Source organism: Nycticebus coucang, chromosome 18, assembly GCF_027406575.1.
Source record: "Nycticebus coucang isolate mNycCou1 chromosome 18, mNycCou1.pri, whole genome shotgun sequence".
Lineage (NCBI taxonomy): Eukaryota > Metazoa > Chordata > Mammalia > Primates > Lorisidae > Nycticebus > Nycticebus coucang.
This window is the reverse complement of record NC_069797.1, coordinates 59,839,504-59,863,700: the sequence shown is the minus strand read 5'-3', so window position 1 is coordinate 59,863,700 and position 24,197 is coordinate 59,839,504. Positions and strand designations below refer to the sequence as shown.

At 44.2% G+C, this 24,197-nt stretch overlaps 2 protein-coding genes across 6 annotated transcripts in view; both read left to right on the top strand.

Annotated features, from left to right (window-relative positions):
* Window positions 1-18,042, top strand: part of GPATCH8 (G-patch domain containing 8) — a 103,127-nt gene extending 85,085 nt beyond the window's left edge. For all 5 annotated transcript variants that reach the window (XM_053570291.1, XM_053570292.1, XM_053570293.1 and 2 more), the window contains 2 exons: window positions 1,740-1,870; window positions 11,822-18,042. In XM_053570291.1, the coding sequence (XP_053426266.1) occupies window positions 1,740-1,870; window positions 11,822-15,701 (4,011 nt within the window). In that variant the 3' untranslated portion in view covers window positions 15,702-18,042. The remainder of the gene's footprint in view (window positions 1-1,739; window positions 1,871-11,821) is intronic.
* On the top strand, window positions 10,449-10,857 carry LOC128570799 (ubiquitin-like protein 5). The gene has a single exon (XM_053570300.1). It carries the CDS (start codon window positions 10,550-10,552, stop codon window positions 10,769-10,771), a length of 222 nt encoding a protein of 73 aa, XP_053426275.1. The 5' UTR covers window positions 10,449-10,549; the 3' UTR covers window positions 10,772-10,857.
* Window positions 18,043-24,197: the final 6,155 nt, after the last annotated feature.

Here is a 24,197-nt window from a genome sequence, read left to right as displayed (position 1 = left end):
TAGGCCTGATGGGCTCTTTCTACCCCATTCCCCTAATAAATGGGAAATTGGGATTCATATTTTACTTAAAATAGTTGATCTTCATCTTGAAGTGGTTTTATAAAGACCTAAATTGTGCGCAGCCAGGCTCAGTAAAAGTTTTGCCATCTATTGGTTACATGAACTTCCTTAAAATAAAGGTAAATAAAAACAAGACTAACTGCCTTTAGACCACAATGGTCTTTTCCAGAGTTATGTAACCATTTTTTTCCTGGAAGAAATACAAATAGTGTCATTTATCTGATGGGATTACTGTGTCAGTCTGTGTGTGCGTGCACATATATATGTTGTACAGATGCTTCCCTTTTCCCTAGCCCTTTTAGAGTTGATGGCTTTGTCCCTGATTGTTCGGTATAATAGTTTGCAGATTCACTAAGAGAGCTTGTGTAGTAATGCTTGCTTTATTTTTTTTTTTTCTCTTCTACTCTTGTTTTATTTTTTACTTTTTTTTCTTTTGTGATGTGACATTTTCAGCTGATGTATTGAAAGCAAATCCTTCTAATTTGGGAGCCCAGATCACAAGAGTGAGTTTTTCTACTAGTGTCTTTAGCTGTATATCCTTTTTTGTGTGTGTCTTTCTACCCTCACCCCCCAATTTAAAAAGAATCAAAACAACGTTTCATAAGTATTAGGTAAGAAAACTCCTCTGTATGTTGAACATCATGCCTTTCCACAAAGCAATGTCCACTTTATATTGGGTCAAATTCCTTTTCCCAGTGCTGTTGTAAAAGTATAGGCTAACATATATGTTTTGTTTTGTTTTGTTTTTTTATATTACCTAATGTGTTGAGAATAATTTTAGTTCTGTCTTCATTGCAGATAGATGTGTCTGGATTCTGTCACCAGTGTGTCATGGCACTGTTCTTTTTTGGTTGTTTCTTTTGTTTTAAGGAAAATTATACAGTAGCTTCTGAGAATAAAAAACCCATTCTGTTATTTGGATTTTAAGTGATAAAATCTTTGACTTATCTCTGTTCTCCCTCCTCATCCTGTGGATGTTCCTCTTAGGGGCCTGAAGGAATGAAGATACACATACTACTTTCAACAGGCTGACCTGATGAAAGCGGTCAGACTGGCGAGCTCTTAACATGCTAGCGTTAGAAGACCTACCTCTCCTGGCTTTGTTTAGTAGTTACAGAAAACCTCTGTTCATGCTGAAAAGAAATAATAACACCTTTTTATGGTGAAAGAAAAGTATCCTTTCTATTTGTTAGCTTTGATTCAAATACTATTCCCCCCCCCCCCCCGCCCCCATGTAAGCTGTACATTGCTTTCTAAGATTTTATACCTGGGTAATTTTCTGTACTATCCTAACCCCTTTCTGTTTTCTTTGGCTTGTGTTATGACAGTTTATCTCATGTTCTGTTTGTCTACTTTTGCATCCTGGAAGAGCGGTGATTAAATAGTCCCTTTTCTTTACTCCCAGTGTTCTAAAATTTGCTTGTTGCTTTTGAAATCATTTTATTTTGCCTAATAAAGCAAATGGTTTGCTGTCCTAATTAGAAATGCACATGCTCCAAGTGTATATACATAGAGTAATCAGCCATTGTGTTTCCAATTACCATAAGAGAATATAATAATACATTCTACACTAGTACTATAAGCATTGGTTGAGGGTAAAAACGCTAAAGGTTTTGCTTTCAGATCCTCAAGTTACTCTAAATCATCAACCCTCTATTCCTTTCTTTCTGTTAACCCAGAGATTAAAAGATCTCAAGCAGAGAGAGTTTGCTCGAAATGTTTCTTCAAGATCCCGAAAGGATGAAAAAAAACAGGAAAAAGCACTTCGGCGGCTCCATGAGTTAGCAGAGCAAAGAAAACAAGCTGAATGGTAAGAACATTTTCTTTCAGAGATTTGTACAGATAATTATACATAAATGTATTTTTTTTTTTTTTGAGACAGAATCTCAAGCTGTTGCCCTGGGTAGAGTACTATGGCATCATAGCTCACAGCAGCCTCCAACTTGGGCTCAAGCAATCCTCTTTGCCTCGGTTTTTCTTTCTTTCTTTTTTTTTTTTTTAAGTAGAGATGGGGGTTTTGCTTTTGCTCAGGCTGATCTTGAACTCATGAGCTTAAGCAATCCACCCACATCGACTTCCCAGAGTGCTAGGATTACAGGCGTGAGCCACCAGGCCTGGCCCATAAAATTTTAAATTATAGCCAGATGTGGTGGCTCACGTCTGTAATCCTAGCACTCTGGGAGGCTGAGACAAGTGGATTGCCTAAGCTCATGAGTTTGAGATCAGCCTGAGCTAGAGCAAGACCCCATCGCTTAAAAAAAAAAAAAAACAGGGCAGCACCTGTGGCTCAAGGAGTAGGGCGCCGGCCTCATATGCCAGAGGTGGTGGGTTCAAACCCAGCTCCAGCCAAAAACTGCAAAAAAAAAGAAAAAAGAAACAAAAAAAACCTTAGCCAGGAGTGGTGGTGGGTGCATGTAGTCTCTCAGCTACTTGGGAGGCTAAGGCAAGAAGTTTACTCAGACCCAGGAGTTTGAGGTTGCTGTGAGCTATGACGCTATAGCACTCCACCAGGGGTGACAAAGTAAGACTCTGTCTCAAAAAAAAAAAAAAAAAAACTTTTTTTTTAATTATTAATTTAAGATATAATAAAAGGTTTTAGAATTATAAACCTTAAGATTTTTTAAATTGACAGTAATTCTACATATTTATAGGGTACATAGTGATGTTTCAATACATATTATAATTAAATTACAGTGATGAGGTCAGGTAGTATATCTGTCATCTCAAACATTTAACACTTATTTGTGTTGGAAACATTCAATATCCTCCTCCTAGCTATTTGAAACTATATAATGTATTATTGTTAACATAATCATCTTACAGTGGTATAAAACAGTGGAATTTATTTCTATCTGGCTATAATTTTGTATCCTTAACTAATCTTTACTTACCCCTACCCTTCTCAGCCTCTAATATGCTTTGTTACTTTTTACTTCTATAAATCAATTTCTTTTTAGCTTCCACATATGAGTGAGAACATACAGTGTTTAATTTTGTATTCTTGGGCTCGGCACCTGTGGCTCAAGCGGCTAAGGCGCCAACCACATACACCTGAGCTGGCGAGTTCGAATCCAGCCCGGGCCCACCAAACAACAATGACAACTATAACCAAAAAATAGCCGGGCGTTGTGGCAGGTGCCTGTAGTCCCAGCTACTTGGGAGGCGGAGGCAGGAGAATCGCTTGAGCCCAGGAGTTGGAGGTTGCTGTGAGCTATGATGCCACGGCACTCTACCCAGGGTGACAGTTTGAGGCTCTGTCACAAAAAAAAAAAAATTGTATTCTTCTCTTGTTTTGCTGCATATCTAATCCTTCTTACTATGTGTGACTTAGTAAAGTTATATCCATTTTTTTATGCCATGAACAATAAATTTATTATCTCAAGCAATATCATAAACTATGAATTTATCTCAGGCAGAGAGCTTAAGACTCAGCATTTTAACAGTATATGTGGCAGGTTGACCATTTGAGCTCTAAATTTTCCTTGATATAATTTACACAAGTAAAAACTTGTGTATAAGAATTGGCCATCTTGGGTGGCACCTGGAGCTCAAGTGGCTAGGGCACCAGCCACATACACCAGAGCTGGCAGGTTCAAATCCAGCCTGGGCCTGCCAAACAATGACAACTACAACCAAAAAATAGCTGGGCACCTGTAGATCCAGCTACTCAGGAGGCTGAGGCAAGAGAATCACTTAAGCCCAGGAGTTTGAGGTTGCTGTGAGCTGTGATGCCATAGCACTCTACCCAGGGCTATGGCTTGAGGCTCTGTCTCAAAAAAAAAAAAAAAGAAAGAAGGAAAGAATTGGCCATCTTGGCATGCCTTTAATACAGATACTTACAAGTAGAGGTGCTATAAACTAACGGGAGTGTCTGAAGCAGGTTATTCTTCCTGTCTGTCTTTGTTTTTCAAGGATTTGTTTCCCATTGTTCTTTCTTTGAAAGAAGCAGCTAAAGGCTGGGTACGGTGGCTCATGCCTGTAATCCACTCTAGGAGGCTGCAGGTGTTAGATTGCCTGAGCTCAGGAGTTAGAGACCAACTTGACCTAGAGTGAGACCCTGTCTGTAAAAATAGCAAAGCATTGCAGCGGGTGTCTATAGTCCCAGATACTTGGAGGAAGGCTAAAAGCAAAGGGATCACCTGAGCCCAAGAGTTTGAGGTTGCTGTTAGCTATGACACCACAGCACTGTACGGAGGGTGACAAAATGAGACTTTGTCTCAAAAAAAAAAAAGCAACTAGGGCATGATCTTGGGTTTAGTGCAATGCAGTGATTTTCATCTGGTGTGTCATGAAAATTTTTAAAGATGATTAATTAAATTATTTTGGAAAGTTCAAAGCACAGTAAGTATGTTCTTTTTTTTTTTTTTACTCTTTTTTGATCAACATAATTTAAGTGTGCCACAGAAGTTTAACTATAGGTTTAAGTGTGCCGTGAGATAAAAAAGGTTGAAAAACACTGGTGTAGTAGGTCAGAGCCTGCTGATTGTGGATGGGACGCCACAGAGTTTCACCACTATATCTCTACAAACAAGACAGTTCTGTTTCTCCTTTTGCAAAAGCACAGAAAGACCAAATTGAGATTAATTTTGAGAAGAAGAGGCCATGGAGAAGGCCTTTTAGAATGTGCCCCTAGGGCGGCGCCTGTGGCTCAGTGAGCAGGGCGCCAGCCCCATATGCCCAGGGTGGCGGGTTCAAACCCAGCCCCGGCCAAACTGCAACAAAAAAAAATAGCCGGGCATTGTGGCGGGTGCCTGTAGTCCCAGCTACTTGGGAGGCTGAGGCAGGAGAATCGCCTAAGCCCAGGAGTTGGAGGTTGCTGTGAGCTGTTTGATGCCACAGCACTCTACCGAGGGCAATAAAGTAAAACTCTGTCTCTACAAAAAAAAAAAAAAAAAGAATGTGCCCCTAATTAAAAATTTTAGGATCCAAACAGTAAGTTCCTGGAAAAAGAACCTACAACTCAGAATAAACCAAGGACTATCAACTACCACATCTCCTCACACTCCATCATATTACAAAAACTCACTAGATAAGTGGTACAAAAATTTGCCAATAATCAAACACAAACCATATAGGGAATTCCCAACACTAAAATTGCCATGACTTATCAATCAAATGGGAATTTTCATTTAACAGCCACTTCTCACCTACCAGCACATACTTGGCGTTCTCTTTACACTTAGGTTTGTAGCTACAGCTGTTAAGTTCCAGTTTTTCCCAAGGGACTTTGATATGGAGCTTCCTTGTGTTGTAGCAAGACTCACAAATAACAAATAGAGAACACAGACGATGACCAACACAAAAATACTAGGGCCTGTCAAACAAATGGGAATCCAAAGAAGACAAATGCCACCCCAAATGGCATTCAGACAGCGCCTCAAATGCCCTACCACAAGGCTGGGAGGTTTACAAATAGAAATCCACGGCTCGGCGCCTGTAACTCAAGCGGCTAAGGAGCCAGCCACATACACCAGACCTGGTGGGTTCAAATCTAGCCCAGGCCTGCCAAACAACAATGACAACTGCAACCAAAAAATAGCATTCTGGCATGCGCCTGTAGTCCCAACTACTTGGGAGGCTGAGGCAAGAGAATGGCTTAAGCCCAAGAGTTGGAGGTTACCATGAACTATGATGCCACAGCACTCTACTCAGGGCAACAGTTTGAGGGTCTGTCTCAAAAAAAAAAAAAAGAAAAGAAATCTAAGGGGGGAAAAATGTCACCCCAGATGGCAGTGGGAATCCAAAGGAGATAAACAACATTCCAAACAGTTGGAAGGTTCAAAACCTTTCCAAAGTAGTTGGCCTAATCCTCCTGTTCCCTGGGAAACCCTCCCCAAATGGTGGCCTAGTCCCCCCATTTCCTAGGAAACACAAATGAGCTTCAAATATAAGCCAGGTTCCCTAGTTCCACTCAAACTTTTTGACTTCACCCCAAAAAGGTACCTCAAAACAAAACCATCAGAAAGTTCTGAAAACCCCCTATATCTGTGGAATCAGGGCCTTAGCATGCATGCCAGGGAATTTACCCAGCAAAAGGCCTGGTATCCAGACACTTTCCAAATCCATTTTGTTCTCAACTCAGTTAAGGTTGTAGGGAGTTATGCATCTACTTCAGGGAGACAGAGATAGGAGTTCCCCGGAGCTGCTGGGGCTGTCCCTTGGTCTCTAACCTTAGAAAGAAGTTTTGCTGGGCCTGGTGGCTCACTCTTGTAATCCCAGCACTGTGGGAGGCTGAGAAGGGAGAATTGCTTGAGTTCAGGAGTTTGAGACTTGCCTGAGCAAGAGTGAGACCCCGACTCATAAAAAATAAATAAATAAAAAATGAAAACCCCAGCCAGGTGCCCCAGCAAGCACCTGTAATCCCAGAGACTCAGGCAGCTGGATGCCCATAGCCTGAGTCTGAGGTTGTAGTGAGCTATGATGCCATTGCACTCTGCTCAGGGCATAGGGTGAGACTCTGTCTCAACAGAAAATAAAGAAGTTATTTCTACCTATGAAGACCCATGGCTTTTGGAGGGGGGTGCGGACAGAGTCTCAACCTGTTGCTGTCGCACTAGGTAGAGTGCCCTGGTGTAATCATAGTTCACAGCAACCTCCAACTCTTGGGCTCAAGCGATCCTCTTGCCTCAGTTTTTCTGTTTTTAGTAAAGACAGGCATGAGCCACAGTGCCTGGCCAAGACCCATGGCTTTCACCTGGAGCTGCTCCTTGCTTCTCCCAGTAGTTGTAGGGTATCATACCACTGGGGCTCCAATGAGCCCACCCTGGAACACCCAATTCTGTTACCAGAAATTTGATATTTGTCCCCCAAGGCCACATCAGGACAGGTAGTTTGAGAAGGAAAAAGAAGTTTATTAATTTGCAGTGAATGAGGAAGCTGGCAGACTCCCATCTTACAGTACTGGCATCCTAGTCAAGTTATATCTAAACTTTTTTTTTTTTTTTTTCGGTTGCAGCCATCTTTGTTGTTTGGCGGGTCTAGGCTGGATTCGAATCCGCCAGCTCAGTTGTATGTGGCTGGTGCCTTAGCCGCTTGAGCCACAGGTGCCAAGCCTATATCTAAACTCTCAGTTTTCTTTTCTTTTCTTTTTTTTTAATTATTTTTTGTGTGTTTTTTTGTCTTTTTTGTTTTGTTTTGTTTCTTGTTTATGCCTCAGTTTTCTTATCTGTAAGATAAAGTTGTAACAGTTTACTTACAGTTGTGAGCAATGATTGGATTATTACCCCAGAAGTGCTTAAAAGAGTGCCTAGCACATTAAAGATAATAAATGCTGCCAATGGCGCCTGTGGCTGAAGTGGCTAAGGCCCCAGCCACATACACCTGAGGTGGCGGGTTCGAATCCAGCCTGGGCCCGCCAAACAACAATAACGGCTGCAGCCCAAAAATAGCCGGGCATTGTGGCAGGTGCCTGAAGTCCCAGCTACTTGGGAGGTGGAGGCAGGAGAATCACTTGAGCCCAGGAGTTGGAGGTTGCTGTGAGCTGTGATGCCACAGCACTCTACCCAGGGCGACAGCTTGAGGCTGTCTCAAAAAAATAACAAATAAAATAAAAAATAAATGTTGCCACTATTCCTGTATTCCCATTTTCCATCATTCCTCTCACATAGGAAAGTATAGTATTCTATTTCATAGCTAAAAAGTTCTGGGCCACAAATTCAAGTGTTTTAACTGCCTTTTAAGTACTATACTTGTACAGTTAGTACTTAAATACTCTAAACTCTGAATTTCAGAACAAAATTTTGTTCGTTTATTTCTGTCTAGATTTCTGCCTTCAGTGTTCTTTTAAATATTCCTTTATAGTTTTTTTATGATTATCAATTTTGGGACTGGTGTTTAGCCTTGGGTGGAATTTATCCCACCTAGGGCTAAATTTCTAAGCAATAGTCTTCAAAAGACCCTATCTTTGAGCATATGAAGCTGCTATAGGATTCATGAGATGTGTGCTTCGATCAGAAAGTCTTGGGCCCCCTTGTTTTTTTTTTTTTTTTTAATGGCTATTCAGGACCAAAGGAAGAAATTGGTTACAGTAGAAAGAGAAACTGTGGTTGTGGCTTTTAAAGGTTTATAGCAAAGTTGGGATCGGAATTCCCAAGTTCTTACACTTTATTTTGTCTCCAGGTTCTTACTAGTGTTTAGAGGAAAAGGAAGGGAGAGACACATAATAGTTTAAATTTTGGAACAGAATTAACCCCCCTGTGAGTACTAATATTGAGTTAATCTGCCTATAAATTGGTTATAATTCTGGCTTGGCGCCTATAGTGCAGTGGTTAGGGCGCCAGCCACGTACACCAAGGGTTGTAGGTTTGAACCCAGCCTGGGCCTGCTAAACAACAATGGCAACTGCAACAAAAAATAGCCAGGCATTGAGGTGGGCACTTGTAGTCCCAACTACTTGGGAGGCTGAGGCAAGAGAATTGCTTAAGCCCAGGAGTTTGAGGTTACCGTGAGCTGTAACGTCACAGCACTCTACCAGGGGTGACATAGAGAGACTGTGTCTCTAGATAAATAAATAAATGGGTTATAATTCCTTCTTTGCCAGCTCTCTGTGTGGTAAAGACATCCTCTTGGGCATGCTACAAGGGTACCCCCTTAAAATATGTAAACCAGGTCACTTTCTAGTTCTGGCTATATTTTAATATGTGTTTTTCTGGGTGGTGCCTGTGGCTCAGTGGGTAGGGCGCTAGCCCCATATGCCGAGGGTGGCAGGTTCAAGACCCAGCCCCGGCCAAACTGCAACAAAAAAATGGCTGGGCATTGTGGCGGGTGCCTGTAGTCCCAGCTGCTCAGGAGGCTGAGACAGGAGAATCGCAGAAGCCCAAGAGCTAGAGGTTGCTGTGAGTCCTGTGACGTCATGGTACTCTACTGAGGACGGTGAAGTGAGACTCTGTCTCTACAAACAAACAAAAAAAAAAAAAAAAAATGTTTTTCTTCTGGGATGACTTTTAGTTCTCAGTTTTATAAATGAACAGTTAAAAGATGACCGGGTAACTTGTGAGAATAGAAGGTTTTCATTCATCGTCGGGTATTTCATTCTTCTAGCATAGGGTAATGCATGGCCCCCATAGTAAATACTGTTGAAGTAACATGGCAAAGACCTAGGAAAAAATCAAAATAAATCCCCTTTTTATTCAGTTTGAGGGTTTGGGGGTGTTTATTTTTTATTTTTTTTAAGAGACAGAGTCTTACTTTGTCACCCTTGGTAGAGTGCTATGGTGTCATAGCTCACAGCAACCTTCAGCTCTTGGGCTTAGGCAGTTCTCTTGCCTCAGCCTCCCAAGTAGCTGGGACTACAGGTGCCCGCCCTAATGCCCAGCTATTTTTTGTTGCAGTTGGGCTGGGGCCAGGTTCGAACCTGCCACCCTTGGTATATGGGACTGGTGCCCTACTCACGGAGCCACAGACGCCACCGGGGGGAGTTTATTTTTTGTTTTTTTTCTGTGGGGGATAGGTTTCATAATACAATGTAAGTATCTCTTGCTGACCAAATCAGATGGGTTTCCATCTTTCATAGCAATAATTTAGATAGCGGGTGATACCACATTATCCAACTATATTGGTTCCTGAGTTGAGGACAGCTAGTGGCTAGGGTTTAGATCATAAGGACATCTCTAATTCTATTTTGTTTTAGATGTGGAATTCAGGAGATATACCTGTATAGTCCACATACTATAAAAAATTCAAACAAGATGGGTGAAACACTGGCATTAAAGCTCTCCTATGTTCTTTTTGTCAAAGCTGAAAGAGTACCATTATGACCAGAGTACTGAATGCCCAGAAACTACCACAAAACCAAAGCAAATGCTTGTGTGTGGTACCTAGGAGATAGGCGCAGACTTTTTAAATTTCTGCAATGAACATAATGGGCATAGACTCCCATAGAATAGCACAGTGGAGGTTTTTAACTATGTTTAACTTACAGTATGCACATTTTTAAAAAATGAAATTTGAAAGCACAGGGAAGATTAGATTTTTTTTTTCTTTTAACTGAATGAAATGCAATCTTTGTGAATAGCTTTGTACATCTGATAGCATACTGATGGTAGGATGATAAAATAAGAAATGAGATCAGGCCAGGGGTGATCACAACTGTAATCCTAAGCACTTTAGGAGAGTGAAACAAGGAGATTGCTTAAGGTCAGGAAAGGAGTTGGGAGCCATCCTGAGCACCATAGTGAGACACCCTACCCTTATTTAAAAAAAAAGAAAAAGAAAAATCAACAAGGCATAGTGGTAGAGGTGCATGCCTATACTCCCAGCTACTGAAGGGGCTAAGACACAAAGATCACTTGAGCTCAGGAGTTTAAGGCTGCAATAAGCTATCGTGATGCCACTGCACTCTAGCCGTGGCCACAGAGCAAGACTCTGTCTCAAAAAAAAAGAAGAAAACCTCCATTTCCTGTTTGCAGCGTCGACTAATAGGCTAGGGTCCAGCGCTTGAGCTGGAGGTTGTGGCGTCTGCAGGTTCGAGACGTTTGGAGCTCCAGCCAGGATGATCGAGGTTGTTTGCAACGACTGTTTGGTGAAGAAGGTCCGCGTCAAATGCAACACCAATGACACCATTGGGGACCTTAAAAAACTGATTGCAGCCCAAACTGGCACCCGTTGGAACCAGATTGTCCTTAAGAAGTGGTACACGATTTTTAAGGACCACATGTCTCTAGGGGACTATGAAATCCATGATGGGATGAACCTAGAGCTTTATTACCAATAGAGCAGAATTCCTTCCCCTGCCCTACTTTGCTTTCCTCCCACACTGTCCACACTGGTATGGATGCTTGCTTTTAAAAACTCATCTTAGGGTGGCACCTGTGGCTCAGTGAGTAGGGTGCCGGCCCCATATACCGAGGATGGCGGGTTCAAACCCGGCCTCGGCCAAACTGCAACCAAAACATAGCCGGGCGTTGTGGCGGGCGCCTATAGTCCCAGCTGCTTGGGAGGCTGAGACAAGAGAATCGCGTAAGCCCAAGAGCTGGAGGTTGCCATGAGCTGTGATGTCATGGCACTCTACCGAGGGCAGTACAGTGAGACTGTCTCTACAAAAAAGAAAAAAAAAGTTAAAAAAAAATAAAAAAAAAAACTCATCTTAATAAAAACGTAGATATTACAGAAAAAAAAAAGGAACAAGATCAGAAACAGATCATGACAGACTGTACCAGATAGTAATGTTGGGATATTTGGGGTTTTTTGAGACAGGCTCATTCTGTCCCCCTGGGTAGAGTGCTATAGCATCATAGCTCACATCAACCTCAAACGGTTGGGCTCAAGCAATCTTCTTGCCTCAGCCTCCTGAGTAGCTAGGACTGGAGGCATATGCTACCACACTTGGCTAGTTTTTCTATTTTTAGTAGAGACAGGGGTCTCACTCTTGCTCAGACTGATCTTGAACTCCTGAGCTGAAGCAATCCACCCGCCTCAGCATCCTGGAGTGCTAGGATTACAGGCATGAGCACCACACCTGGCCATGATGGGATATTGGAATTGTGAGATGAGCCTTACTTTTTTGTATTTTTAGACAGCTTAAGAAGAAACAGCAGTAACTGGCTACACTGAGAATTTAGCTTGATAGATTTACAGAATGAGACTTTGACTACCCTCCACTGAGAAAGTTCCTTTCATTAATGTAGAGCTAGGGAATGACCACCTGCCAGTGTCTTTGAGACCTGATGAATAGTAAAACATAAGAGATGAGTATTTTATGAGATGTATGTAATATACTCTTAACCCTATTCTTTGTTTTTTATTTTTCTAAACTTTCATGTAGTGCACCTGGAAGTGGTCCCATGTTTAGACCAACCACAGTGGCTGTAGATGAAGAAGGTGGAGAAGATGATAAGGATGAATCAGCTACAAATAGTGGCACAGGAGCTACTTGTGGCCTGGGATCTGAATTCTCCACAGATAAAGGAGGCCCTTTCACTGCAGTACAAATCACTAATACCACTGGACTGACACAGGCTCCTGGGTTAGGCTCCCAAGGCATTAGCTTTGGCATTAAGAATAATCTGGGGACCCCATTGCAAAAATTGGGAGTGTCATTTTCTTTTGCCAAGAAGACCCCTGTCAAACTTGAATCAATAGCATCAGTTTTCAAGGACCATGCAGAGGAAGGGACCTCTGAAGATGGAACAAAACCTGATGAGAAGGGTTCTGACCAAGGACTGCAGAAGGTAGGAGATTCTGATGGTAGCAGTAATCTTGATGGTAAAAAAGAAGATGAAGACCCTCAAGATGGAGGGTCCCTTGCCTCAACATTATCCAAGTTAAAAAGGATGAAGAGAGAAGAAGGAGCTGGGGCTACAGAGCCAGAGTATTACCACTACATCCCCCCAGCACACTGCAAAGTAAAACCTAATTTTCCCTTCCTACTCTTTATGAGAGCCAGTGAACAAATGGAGGGTGACAATAGTACACATCCCAAGAATACCCCAGAGAGTAAAAAAGGCAGTTCTCCCAAGCCTAAAGGCTGTATCAAGGTGGCAGCAAGCCAGGGAGCAGAAAAAGCAGTTAGTGAAGTCTCTGAGCAGCAGAAGGAAACCAATGTGACCGAGCCTTCTGAGCTTGGAAGCAAAGTTGAGGCAAAGAAGGCCTTAGGAGGGGATGTAAGTGATCAGAATTCAGAGGATCAAAGTCAGAAGCCTTCAGAGGTCCAAATGTGTGAGTCTAGCCCTAATAAAGAAACCTCTCCGACCGTCTCAGCAGGAAAAGAAAGCCAGGAGGGACCCAAACATCCTACTGGTCCCTTCTTCCCAGTTTTGAGCAAAGATGAAAGTACTGCCCTCCAGTGGCCATCAGAACTATTAATTTTCACCAAGGCAGAACCCTCCATTTCATATAGTTGTAACCCTCTATATTTTGACTTCAAACTTTCAAGGAACAAAGATGCCAGAGCTAAAGGGACAGAAAAACCAAAGGATTTAGGAAGCTCCTCAAAGGACCACCTCCAAGACCTAGATCCTGGTGAGCCAATTAAAAACAAAGAAGGGGGAGAGAATGTAGTACATTCCTCAGGAGGCAGAATGGATGCACCTGCTTCAGGGTCTTCCTGTAGCGGCCTACACATGCAGGAGCCTGGGGGCAGCCATGGGTCAGAAACAGAAGACACAGGGAGAAGCCTTCCTAGTAAGAAAGAACGATCTGGGAGGTCCCACCGACACAAAAAGAAAAAGAAACACAAAAAATCCAGCAAACATAAACGTAAACACAAAGCTGACACAGAAGACAAAAGTGCTAAGGCAGAGTCTGGGGAGAAGTCTAAGAAGCGCAAGAAACGAAAACGAAAGAAGAATAAGTCATCAGCCCCAGCAGATTCTGAACGAGGACCCAAACCAGAACCCCCTGGGAGTGGCAGTCCTGCACCACCAAGAAGACGGAGGCGAGCTCAAGATGACTCCCAGTGGAGATCCCTCCCAGCTGAAGAAGGGAACAGTGGTAGGAAGGATGAAGGTGGTGGTGGCAGTTCTCAGGATCATGGTGGGAGGAAACACAAAAGTGAACTTCCAACTTCAACCTGCCAGCGAAGAGCTGGTACAAAACGGAGCAGCCGGTCTAGCCATCGGAGCCAGCCCAGTAGCGGAGATGAGGATAGTGATGATGCTTCATCACGCAGGCTGCACCAGAAGTCTCCATCCCAGTACAGTGAGGAGGAGGAGGAAGAAGAGGAAGACTCAGGCAGTGAGCATTCCCGTAGCCGCTCTCGATCTGGCCGGCGCCATTCTTCACATCGTTCCTCCCGGCGTTCTTACTCAAGTAGTTCAGATGCTTCTTCAGACCAGAGCTGCTATAGTAGACAGCGCAGTTACTCTGATGACAGCTACAGTGACTATAGTGATCAATCACGAAGGCACTCCAAGCGCTCCCACGACTCAGATGACTCAGACTATGCCAGCTCCAAGCACCGATCCAAACGGCACAAATACTCATCTTCTGATGATGATTACAGCCTCAGTTGCAGCCAGTCCCCAAGCCGATCTCGGAGTCATACCAGAGAACGCTCAAGATCTAGGGGACGCAGCCGCAGCAGCAGTTGTAGTCGTAGTCGGAGCAAGCGGAGAAGCCGCAGCACCACAGCCCACAGCTGGCAACGGAGCCGAAGCTATAGCCGGGACCGCAGCCGCAGCACCAGGAGCCCTTCCCAGAGATCAGGCTCCAGGAAGGGATCTTGGGGTCATGAAAGCCCTGAGGAGAGGCGTTCTGGGCGTCGAGACTTCATTCGTTCTAAGATCTACCGCTCCCAGTCCCCCCACTATTTCCGATCAGGTCGTGGAGAAGGTCTTGGGAAGAAAGATGATGGCAGAGGAGATGACAGTAAAGGGACAGGCCCATCCTCCCAGAACAGCAATATTGGCACAGGAAGGGGATCAGAAAGTGACTGTAGCCCTGAAGATAAGAACTCTGTCACTGCCAAGCTGCTACTGGAGAAGATCCAGTCAAGAAAAGTGGAGAGGAAATCCAGTGTTAGTGAGGAGGTGCAGGCCACCCCTAATAAAGCTGGGCTCAAGCTCAAGGACCCTCCTCAAGGTTACTTTGGGCCCAAGCTTCCCCCCTCTCTTGGCAATAAGCCTGTTCTTCCACTGATAGGGAAACTCCCCGCTACCCGAAAGTCAAACAAGAAATGTGAGGAGTCTGGCTTGGAAAGGGGGGAAGAACAAGAACAGTCAGAGACAGAAGAGGGGCCCCCAGGAAATAGTGATGCCCCATTTGGACATCAATTCCCCTCAGAGGAAACAGCTGGCCCCTTATCAGACCCACTCCCAGAAGAGCCAAAGTCTGAAGAAGCTATTGCTGATCACCCCGTGGCTCCGCTAGGCACGCCAGCACACTCTGACTGCTACCCTGGGGACCCAACCACCTCCCATAACTACCTCCCTGACCCCAGTGATGGGGACACCCTAGAATCTCTGGATAGTGGCAGTCAACCAGGCCCTGTGGAATCCAGCTTGCTGCCAATAGCACCAGACCTTGAGCACTTCCCCAGTTACGCTCCTCCCAGTGGGGAGCCTAGTATTGAGTCAACAGATGGGGCTGAGGATGCTTCACTGGCCCCCCTGGAAAGCCAGCCCATCACCTTCACCCCTGAGGAGATGGAGAAGTACAGCAAGCTCCAGCAGGCTGCTCAGCAGCACATCCAGCAGCAGCTTCTAGCCAAGCAAGTAAAGGCCTTTCCAGCTTCAGCTGCCCTGGCCCCTGCCACACCAGCCCTGCAACCCATCCACATTCAGCAGCCAGCCACAGCCTCTGCCACCTCCATCACAACTGTTCAGCATGCAATCTTACAGCATCATGCTGCAGCAGCCGCCGCTGCTATTGGCATTCACCCCCACCCTCATCCCCAACCCCTTGCCCAGGTACACCATATCCCCCAGCCTCATCTGACCCCCATCTCCTTGTCCCACCTTACTCACTCAATCATCCCAGGCCATCCTGCCACCTTTCTCACTAGCCATCCCATCCACATCATTCCTGCCTCAGCCATCCATCCTGGGCCCTTTACCTTCCACCCTGTCCCACATGCTGCCCTCTACCCTACCCTGCTTGCTCCACGGCCTGCTGCAGCAGCTGCCACTGCCCTCCACCTTCACCCACTACTTCACCCCATCTTCTCAGGTCAGGACCTGCAGCACCCCCCTAGCCATGGCACATAGTTGGGGTATGGGATCTTAGGTAGAGCCAGAAAGGGAGACCCATAAATCTTCCCTTGGGGGTGGTTGAGCCATTAATACCAGCAAGTAGAAGCTGGGATGGGCAGTGTCTGATAGCCAAAGAATAGAGTTTTGGCTTGCAGGGGTGGGTTTAGATTTGAAGTTTGCTTTGGGTTTACTATCAGGGATTTTTTTCCTTTCCCCCTTTCTATTTGTCCCTCCTCTCCTGTGTTTCTAAGCTAGGGAATACCAATAAGTGCTACCCACCTCTCTGCAGCATCTCCAAACTGTCAAGTTTAAAATAGTCCCCTCCTCCCTCTACTTTTCATCCTCTGCTCTTCCCTTCTTTACATTTTAGAATGTTTTCCTCTCTGGCTGCGTGTTGTCACCAAAGCACCAAGGGCCTTTTTGGTTCTGCCTTCTCATGCCACAAGGAAGAGCAAGCTATTCCTCTGGCAGTGAAAGCACCATCACTTTTGGGCAGTATCTTTGACCATCTCTTGGTGACCTTATGTTATCACAGGTGAGGTGGAAAGGGAGTCTGACGAAGAACCAGATACAACTCAGGCTGCAATTCAATCCACTTCCCACATAAACAGAGCCACACATTTGGCACTATTGTTCTGGTGTCCCTTATCCCAGAAGAGGTATCTGCATATCCCAGAAAAGAAGATCCTATCATGAATAGAAGCTATGCGGAACATAGAATCGCCCATGTGCTTCCCCAGAGAGGAGCTCATGTGTCTGAAGGGTATATTTTTTTCTGTCGTGTTGATGTTTCCTTCTTAATTTATAGGATTTTTTAATGTAAAAAATTGCACTGAACTCTAAACATAAATGCTGCTTTTTGTAGCTCATATAAAAAAGGTTCCATATTTGTAGTATACTGCAATAATATTTTTTACATCCAGCTCTTTAAGTGATCCTTGTTCTGGTGGCTTTGTGTAAATATGTTTGCCCTAGTTGAATTAAGAAACTTTAAAGGTTATAAAATGAAAACAAAAAAATAAAGTATTTGTTTTCTGCTAGATGCAAAAATGACTAAGCATGTATATTTTATCAAACTCATGTATTTTTTGAAGTTAAGAACTATAAAATGTTAAAACAACATTTTTTGCTGGGACAAAATGTTAAGTAATTTGCAGTAAGTGGTACCCCCAGCAATGGGATTTCTGAACTAATGGGCAGCAGTCAACTGGGGGTGTCAGATGGATGCTCAGTTCTGAGTCTCCCTCATGTACTTGGTTATTCTATACAGAGAAATAGGTGGACCCCACAGAGGAGGAAGGGGAGATTCAACAGCTTTATTCTCTGGAAGCAGTAAAATTCGGTAGTTGTCTGGCGAGATTCCTGAGTTCCCTTGGGTACCTTGTTCCAGGCAATCTATTTGCCTTCCCAGTTCTTAGACCTCTCCGGCAATTCTTTTCTTTTTTAAATGTGCCTTTTGGGTTGGCTAGAAAGTAAAATACAAGTAGATTGGATGATAGAGTTGGGACAGTTTTTCCTTCCTTTTGTTGAGAGGTGAGCACATTCATAGATACTTTATATTCTTTTGCACTGTAGTTTCCATGCCTTCTGCCCAGCTCAGTTTAAGCAGTACAGGTTCCTTTTTTCTTTCCTCTTGTGACACTGACCAGAGGAACCACTTCAGCCTCTTTTTCCTCTCTTCTTGCCTTTTACCGAGGCTCTCAGCTATAAAAACACTGACCCAAAGGTGCTTGTATTGCAGGTCTCATCTCCTTTGGTATAGTTGGTAGTTCCCTTTTTGTCATTTTCCTACCTATTCCTGTGTCTAGAATTGATTAGGTGGTCACCTGACAGAAAAAACAAACCATACTTACCGGGGCCAAGACTCTGTTTTTCTGGCCTTCTCAAATCCTCAAAAGAAAAAGATTTTGAGTTTATGAGAAGCAAGCACTGGGCAAACAAGGCTCTGGACTGAGCCCCCCTCCTACCTGTTCAGTGTTCCTTGTCTGAGTTAGAAGCTTAATTTTTTGGATAACTAGCACTGGAAAAATGAAACCATCTGTTTGAAGTGAAGGAACTCATTTTTCTTTGCTTTCAGCCCATGTAAATATTTAAATAATACAGTATTAACATTTTTGTGCTGCTTCCCATTAGCTTGTAGATAGAGCCACTCTGGCCACCTCTCTGCCTTCTTGGGGGCAGTTTTCTTTAACTTCAGAATAGTGATTTTAAAACTTAAAGAGGAAAATCAAAATAACCTATCCTTACTTACAAGCATAGCAGATTGTATTTAACACTATCACATATGATAGAGATATATATGCTGTAAAATGAGGGAAAGGAACTTTCTAATAAACCAATGATTTGTGGAAACTTAGCAGAGTCTGTCATGATTGTTGCCCTATCCACTCAAGTTGGGAAGGGTTGGAGGGAGTTGTGGGTTGTAAGTAACATCTTGTTTGAAGTAATCAAGGAATAAATTCTTGTGAACCAAGAATTTATTGAGATGTTTGGAATTCTGCTTCTGAAGGCAGAGACCAAAAAGAAAGGAAAGAATTATGGTTGTGAGAAGAAGTAATAGCAGTTAAGTTTCTCTCAATCTTAGGTAGATGTTTTGGACTGTACACCTTTCCACTCCATCTTTCCCATAAGAATTTTCTTCTGTTAACTTTTTTTTTTCATTTTAGATAAATAATTCATGTGTAATAGAATACATGGCACATAAGTGCTCACTAAAAGGATCTGGAATTTCTGGCTTTGAATTTTAGAATTGTGGACAGTGGGATTACAAGAGTCATGGAGTCATCTGCTTGGCCTTTTCTTTCCAGGTAAAGTTCTGAATACCAGTCTTGAGTTCTCTCCTCATCCCTTTAATATCACTGGAATGTTTGAGCACCTCTACATGTTATAAGGAAATATGCCTTAATTGTTACTGAGAAGATAAAAGTCTTTGATATAGTCTTCTATATCAAAAAATCACAGAAGAGGCTCAGCACCCATAACACTGTGGTTAGGGCACTGGCCACATTTACTGAGGCTGGTGGATTCAAACCCAGCCCGGCCCAGCTAAGCAATAATGACAACTGCAACAGAAAAATAGCCAGGTGTTGTGGCGGGCACTTGTAGTCCCAGCTACTTGGGATTGAGGCAAAAGAATCGCTTAAACCCAAGAGTTTGAGGTAGCTGTGAGCTGTGATGCCACATCACTCCACTGAGGGCGACATAGTGAGACTCTGTCTCAAAAAAAAAAAAAAAAAATAACAGAAGAGGCAGGGAAAGTTTAGCATGGAAATCTATCATACCTTTGTTGTGATTAATTTCCACTCTTATCCTCAACCTTTCAAGAAGGAGTTTTGCTATATCTATTTCTTTACTCCTCTCTTTGTTACAGCAGTGTTATCCCCTCAATTAAAAAGAAGTTCTGGCTCAGCGCCTGTGGCTCAAGCTGCTAAGGCACCAGCCACATACACCTGAACTGGTGGTTCAAATCCAGCCCAAGCCCACCAAACAACAATGACGGCTGTAACCACAAAAATAGCCAGGCGTTCTGGCGGACACCTGTGGTCCCAGCTACTTGGGAGGCGGAGGCAGGAGAATCGCTTGAGCCCAGGAGTTGGAGGTTGCTGTAAGCTGTGATGCCACAGCACTCTACCCAGGGTGAGAGCTTGAGGCTCTGTCTCAAAAAAAATAAATAAATAAAAAGAAATTCTTCAACTTGAACCTAGGGTTGAATTCTCAGATCTGCCTATCTAAAATAGCAAAGATCCCTGTCCCTAAAGAAAAGATGTTAGAAAATACAAAATGATTTTCTGGGAGCAGCAGAGGTGATAAGTAAAGAGGCAGACTGGCCTATGTGGAGCATGCTATGTGAAGTTATGCACAGCTGCTTTGTTCTGACAAGGCCTTAGCCACCTCGGCTTAAAACATGGAAGTACTCTTTTCTACCCTTAATGACTGATTCAGGACTTGTCAACCACTTCCATTCTTACTTGGCAGAGATACCCTCACCTCACCCTTGTCAACTCATATCTGATTTATTGCAGTATTTTCCTGGCTGGCCTCCTCAACTCTAGGATCTAATTCCCTGTCCCATGTAACCTTATTGGTTTTTCAGAATCTAAGTGCAATTCATTTTGTATTCACTATTTCCAAGTAAAATTGTGAGCTCTGAGAGGACAGGGACTGATTCTTACACTTCTTTTGCCCCCGTTAAGGTATCAAGTTACATAGTATACATTTTAATTATGAACATACGTGAGAAAAATAATAAGCAAACTAAAATGCCATTAACTGAGGATTATACATCAGGCTTTCTCAAGGACATTCAGAAGGGACTTTTGAGACAGAGTCTCACTATGTCGCCGTCAGTAGAGTGCTGTGGAATCAAACTTACAGCAACCTCAAACTCCTGGGCTCTAGCGATTCTCTTTCTTCAGCCTCCCAAGTAGCTGGGACTACAGGCGCCAGCACAACACCCAGCCATTTTTTGCTTGTAGTTGTCATCGTTGTTCAGCAAGCCCAGGATGGACTCGAACCCACCAGCTCCAGCGTACATGGCTGGTACCCTAGCTGCTGAGCTACAGGCACCGAGCCTCAAAAGTGATTTTAAAAATTGTTTTCTGATGGCGGCGCCTGTGGCTCAACGGGTAGGGCGCCGGTCCCATATGCCGGAGGTGGTGGGTTCAAGCCCAGCCCCGGCCAAAAATAAAAAAAAAAAAAAATTGTTTTCTGGGCTCGGCGCCTGTGGCTCAAGCAGCTAAGGTGCCAGCCACATACACCTGAGCTGGCAGGTTCGAATCCAGCTGCAACAAAAAAATAGTTCGAATCCCAGCTGCAAACAAAAAATAGCTGGGCGTTGTGGTGGCGCCTATAGTCCCAGCTACTTGGGAGGCTGAGGCAGAAGAATCGCTTGAGCCCAGGAGTTAGAGGTTGCTGTGAGCTGTGATGCCACGGCACTCTACCCAGGGCAACAGCTTGAGGCTCTGTCTCAAAAAAAAAAAAAAAAAAATTGTTTTCTGGCTCAGTGCCTGTAGTACAGTGGTTTATGGCACCAGCCACATACACTGAGGGTGGCAGGTTCAAACCCAGCCCAGGCCAGCTAAACAACTGCAACAACAACAAAAAAATTGCCTGTAGTGCCAGTGCCTGTAATCCCAGCTACTTGGGAGGCTGAGGCAAGAGAATCGCTAGAGCCCAAGTTTGAGGTTGCTGTGAGCTGTGATGCTACAGCACTCTACCGAGGGCGACATAATGAGACTCTGTCTCAGAAAAAAACTTTTTTTTTCCTCTAACAGCTATATCACCTAGCTCAGTGCCAGGCATGTCGTAGAAAATAATTGTAGACCTGGCCAGTGCAGTGACTCAACACCTGTAAGTCTAACACTTTGGGAGGCTGATGTAGAAGGATCACTTGAGACCAGCATTTCAGACCATCCCGTGCAACATAATGAGACCTTGTCTCCATAAAAACTTTAAAAATGAGCCAGGTAGGGGTGGCACCTGTGGCTCAGTGAGTAGGACACCGGCCCCATATACCAAGGATGGTGGGTTCAAACTCGGCCCTGGCCAAACTACAACAAAATAAAATAGCTGGGCATTGTGATGAGTGCCTGTAGTCACAGCTACTCGGGAGGCTGAGGCAAGAGAATCACCTAAGCCCAAGAGCTGGAGGTTGCTGTGAGCTGTGATGCTACAGCACTCTACGGAGGGCGATAAAGTGAGACTCTGTCTCTAAAAAAAAAAAAAAAAATGAGCCAGGTATGATGGCATGCACCTGAAGTCCCAGCTATGTGGGAGGCTGAGGCAGAAGGATCACTTAAGCCCAGGAGTTTGAGGTTGCAGTGAGCTATGATAGTACCACTGCAACAGAGTAACACCTTGTCCAAAAAAGTTCACCAAATGGCTTGGTGCCCGTAGCACAGTGGTTATGATGCCAGCCACGTACACCTAGGCTGCTGCGTTTGAACCCGGCCCAGGCCAGCTAAACAACAACTGCAACAAAAAATAGCCAGGCATTGGGCAGTGCCTGTGGCTCATAGGAGTAAGGCGCTGGCCCCATATGATGGAGGTGGTAGGTTCAAACCCAGCCCCGGCCAAAAACTGCAAAAAAAAAAGAAAAAAATAGCCAGGCGTTGTGGTGGATGCTTGTAGTCCAAGCTACTTGGGAGGTTGAGGCAAGAGAATTGCTTAAGCCCAAGAGTTTGAGGTTGCTGTGAGTTGTGACACCACGGCACTGTACCAAGGGCAACACAGTGAAACTCTGTCTAAAAAAATAAAAAAAAGTTGACCAAATGAACCCTTAACAGAACTATAAATTTATTATGGGTTTCTAGGGTTCTAGCTGATGTGATGGGAAAATGGGAACGATTTGTCAGTATTCCTCTGCTCACTGTCTCAAAAGGGAGATCAACCCAGCTCTGACATGAAAGGAACACAATCTATATTGAATACCTAGCTCCTCTCCTTTCCCAAATCTGTACTTCCCTCCACCTGTGCTTCTAGATTTAATGATACCACTGACCTCCCAGCCAGCAAGCACCAAAGCTCTGAATTACCTCTGACACACATAGGTAACTGACTATGTAATCTCCGTTCACTCTCTTTCTTGCCACCAGTACCCTAATCCAGACCCTATTGCTTTGAACCCAGAAGATTACAGTCACTACTCATCTGGTCTTCCCACCAAATTCTTCCTTTTCCAGTTCCTTCTATCCACAGGCAGCCAGCATAATCTTCCAAATTGGAGCACAACTGACCATTGGTTCTCTTATCCCCTGACTTTAAAAGTATGACGGCGGGTGGCGCCTGTGGCTCAGTGAGTAGGGCACCAGCCCCATATACCGAAATATACCCATATATTCTATCTCCTACAAAGTAAAGTTTATATTCCTTAGTATAGCATTCAAGGACATCTGGTGACTTGGCCCCAACCTCCCTTTCCAACCTGGTGCCTCAGTCTACCCTTTAAGTTGACTATGCTGAGTCAACTACCTGCTCTTCCCTATAATTGACCTCTGTTCTTTTGCTGCTCTCTTTGCTTTATTTATTCCCTGTCTTTTTTTTATTATTCCCTATGTCTAAAAACTCCATTCACTGACAAAAGGCAACTTGAACATGGGTTCAAGTGCAACCTGTGTTTGAATCCTAGTTTTGACATCTATTGGCTGCCTCAGCTTGGGCAATTTACCTAAAAATTTCTGTGCCACAACTTTTGCATTTATAAAATGGGCATACTGGCTTGGTGCCTATAGCTCAGCGGCTGGGGTGCCAGCCACATACACCAGAGCTTGGGGGTTCCAACCCAGCCCAGGCCTGCCAAACAACAATGACAACTAGAACCAAAAAATAGCTGGGCATTGTGGCAGGTGCCTATAGTCCCAGCTACTTGGGAGGCTGAGGGAAGAGAATCGTTTAAGCCCAAGAGTTGGAGGTTGCTGCGAGCTGTGACGCCATGGCACTCTACTGAGGGTGACAGAGTGAGACTGTCTCAAAAATAAATAAAAACTTGAGTGAAACGTATATTAATATTGGGCTTACAGACTACAGTAGAAATATAGTAATCAGTTGAAGATAGTGAGAGAGTAAATAGAAGACTGGGTTAAGTATTCATTCTAACAAATTACATGCCTACCATGAACTAGGCACTGGGAATTCAGCAGTGAAGAAAGGCCATTCTAGTCCAGGTGTAGTGGCTCACGCCTATAATCCTAGCACTTTGAGAGGCTGAGGTGGGAGGATTGCTTGAAGTCAGGAGTGTTAAGACCAGCCTGAGGAAGAGGGAGACCTCATCTCTACTAAGAATAGGGCGGCGCCTGTGGCTCAGTCGGTAAGGCGCCGGCCCCATATACCGAGGGTGGTGGGTTCAAACCCACCCCGGCTGAACTGCAACCAAAAAATAGCTGGGCATTGTGGCGGGCGCCTGTAGTCCCAGCTACTTGGGAGGCTGAGGCAAGAGAATTGCTGAAGCCCAGAAGTTGGAGGATGCTGTGAGCTGTGTGATGCCACGGCACTCTACCGAGGGCCATAAAGTGAGACTCTGTCTCTACAAAAAACAAAACAAAACAAAAAAAAAATAGAATAATTAGCCAGGTGGCATGCTCCTATAGTCCAATCTACTCAAGAGGCTGAGGCAGGAGGATTGATTGAACCCAAGAGTTTGAGGTTGCAGTGAGCTATGATGATGCCACTGCACTAGCCAGGGTGACAGAGCAAAACTCTGTTTCAAAAAAAAAAAAAGTCCAGGAGCTTCTAGCCTAGTTAAGGATTGAATTCTTAGCTGTATGCTGAAGTGGTAAAGTATGAGGGGAAGGGAGGAACTGAGAAGACTTTAGAATGGCACGAAGTGGTTGAGCAGGATAAAGCTAAGGTTTCAGAAAACAGAAATCAAAAGGAGGATGTGGCTATCTTCCTTTACCCCTAGCAGACCTCTTGAATCTCCTTCCTGAGAACCTGCTCTTTTGGGAAGGCATGAGTGGCAGTAAGGCTTGGCACCCTTCTTCCTACTATCCACAGGAAATTACTTTGCCAGCTGGA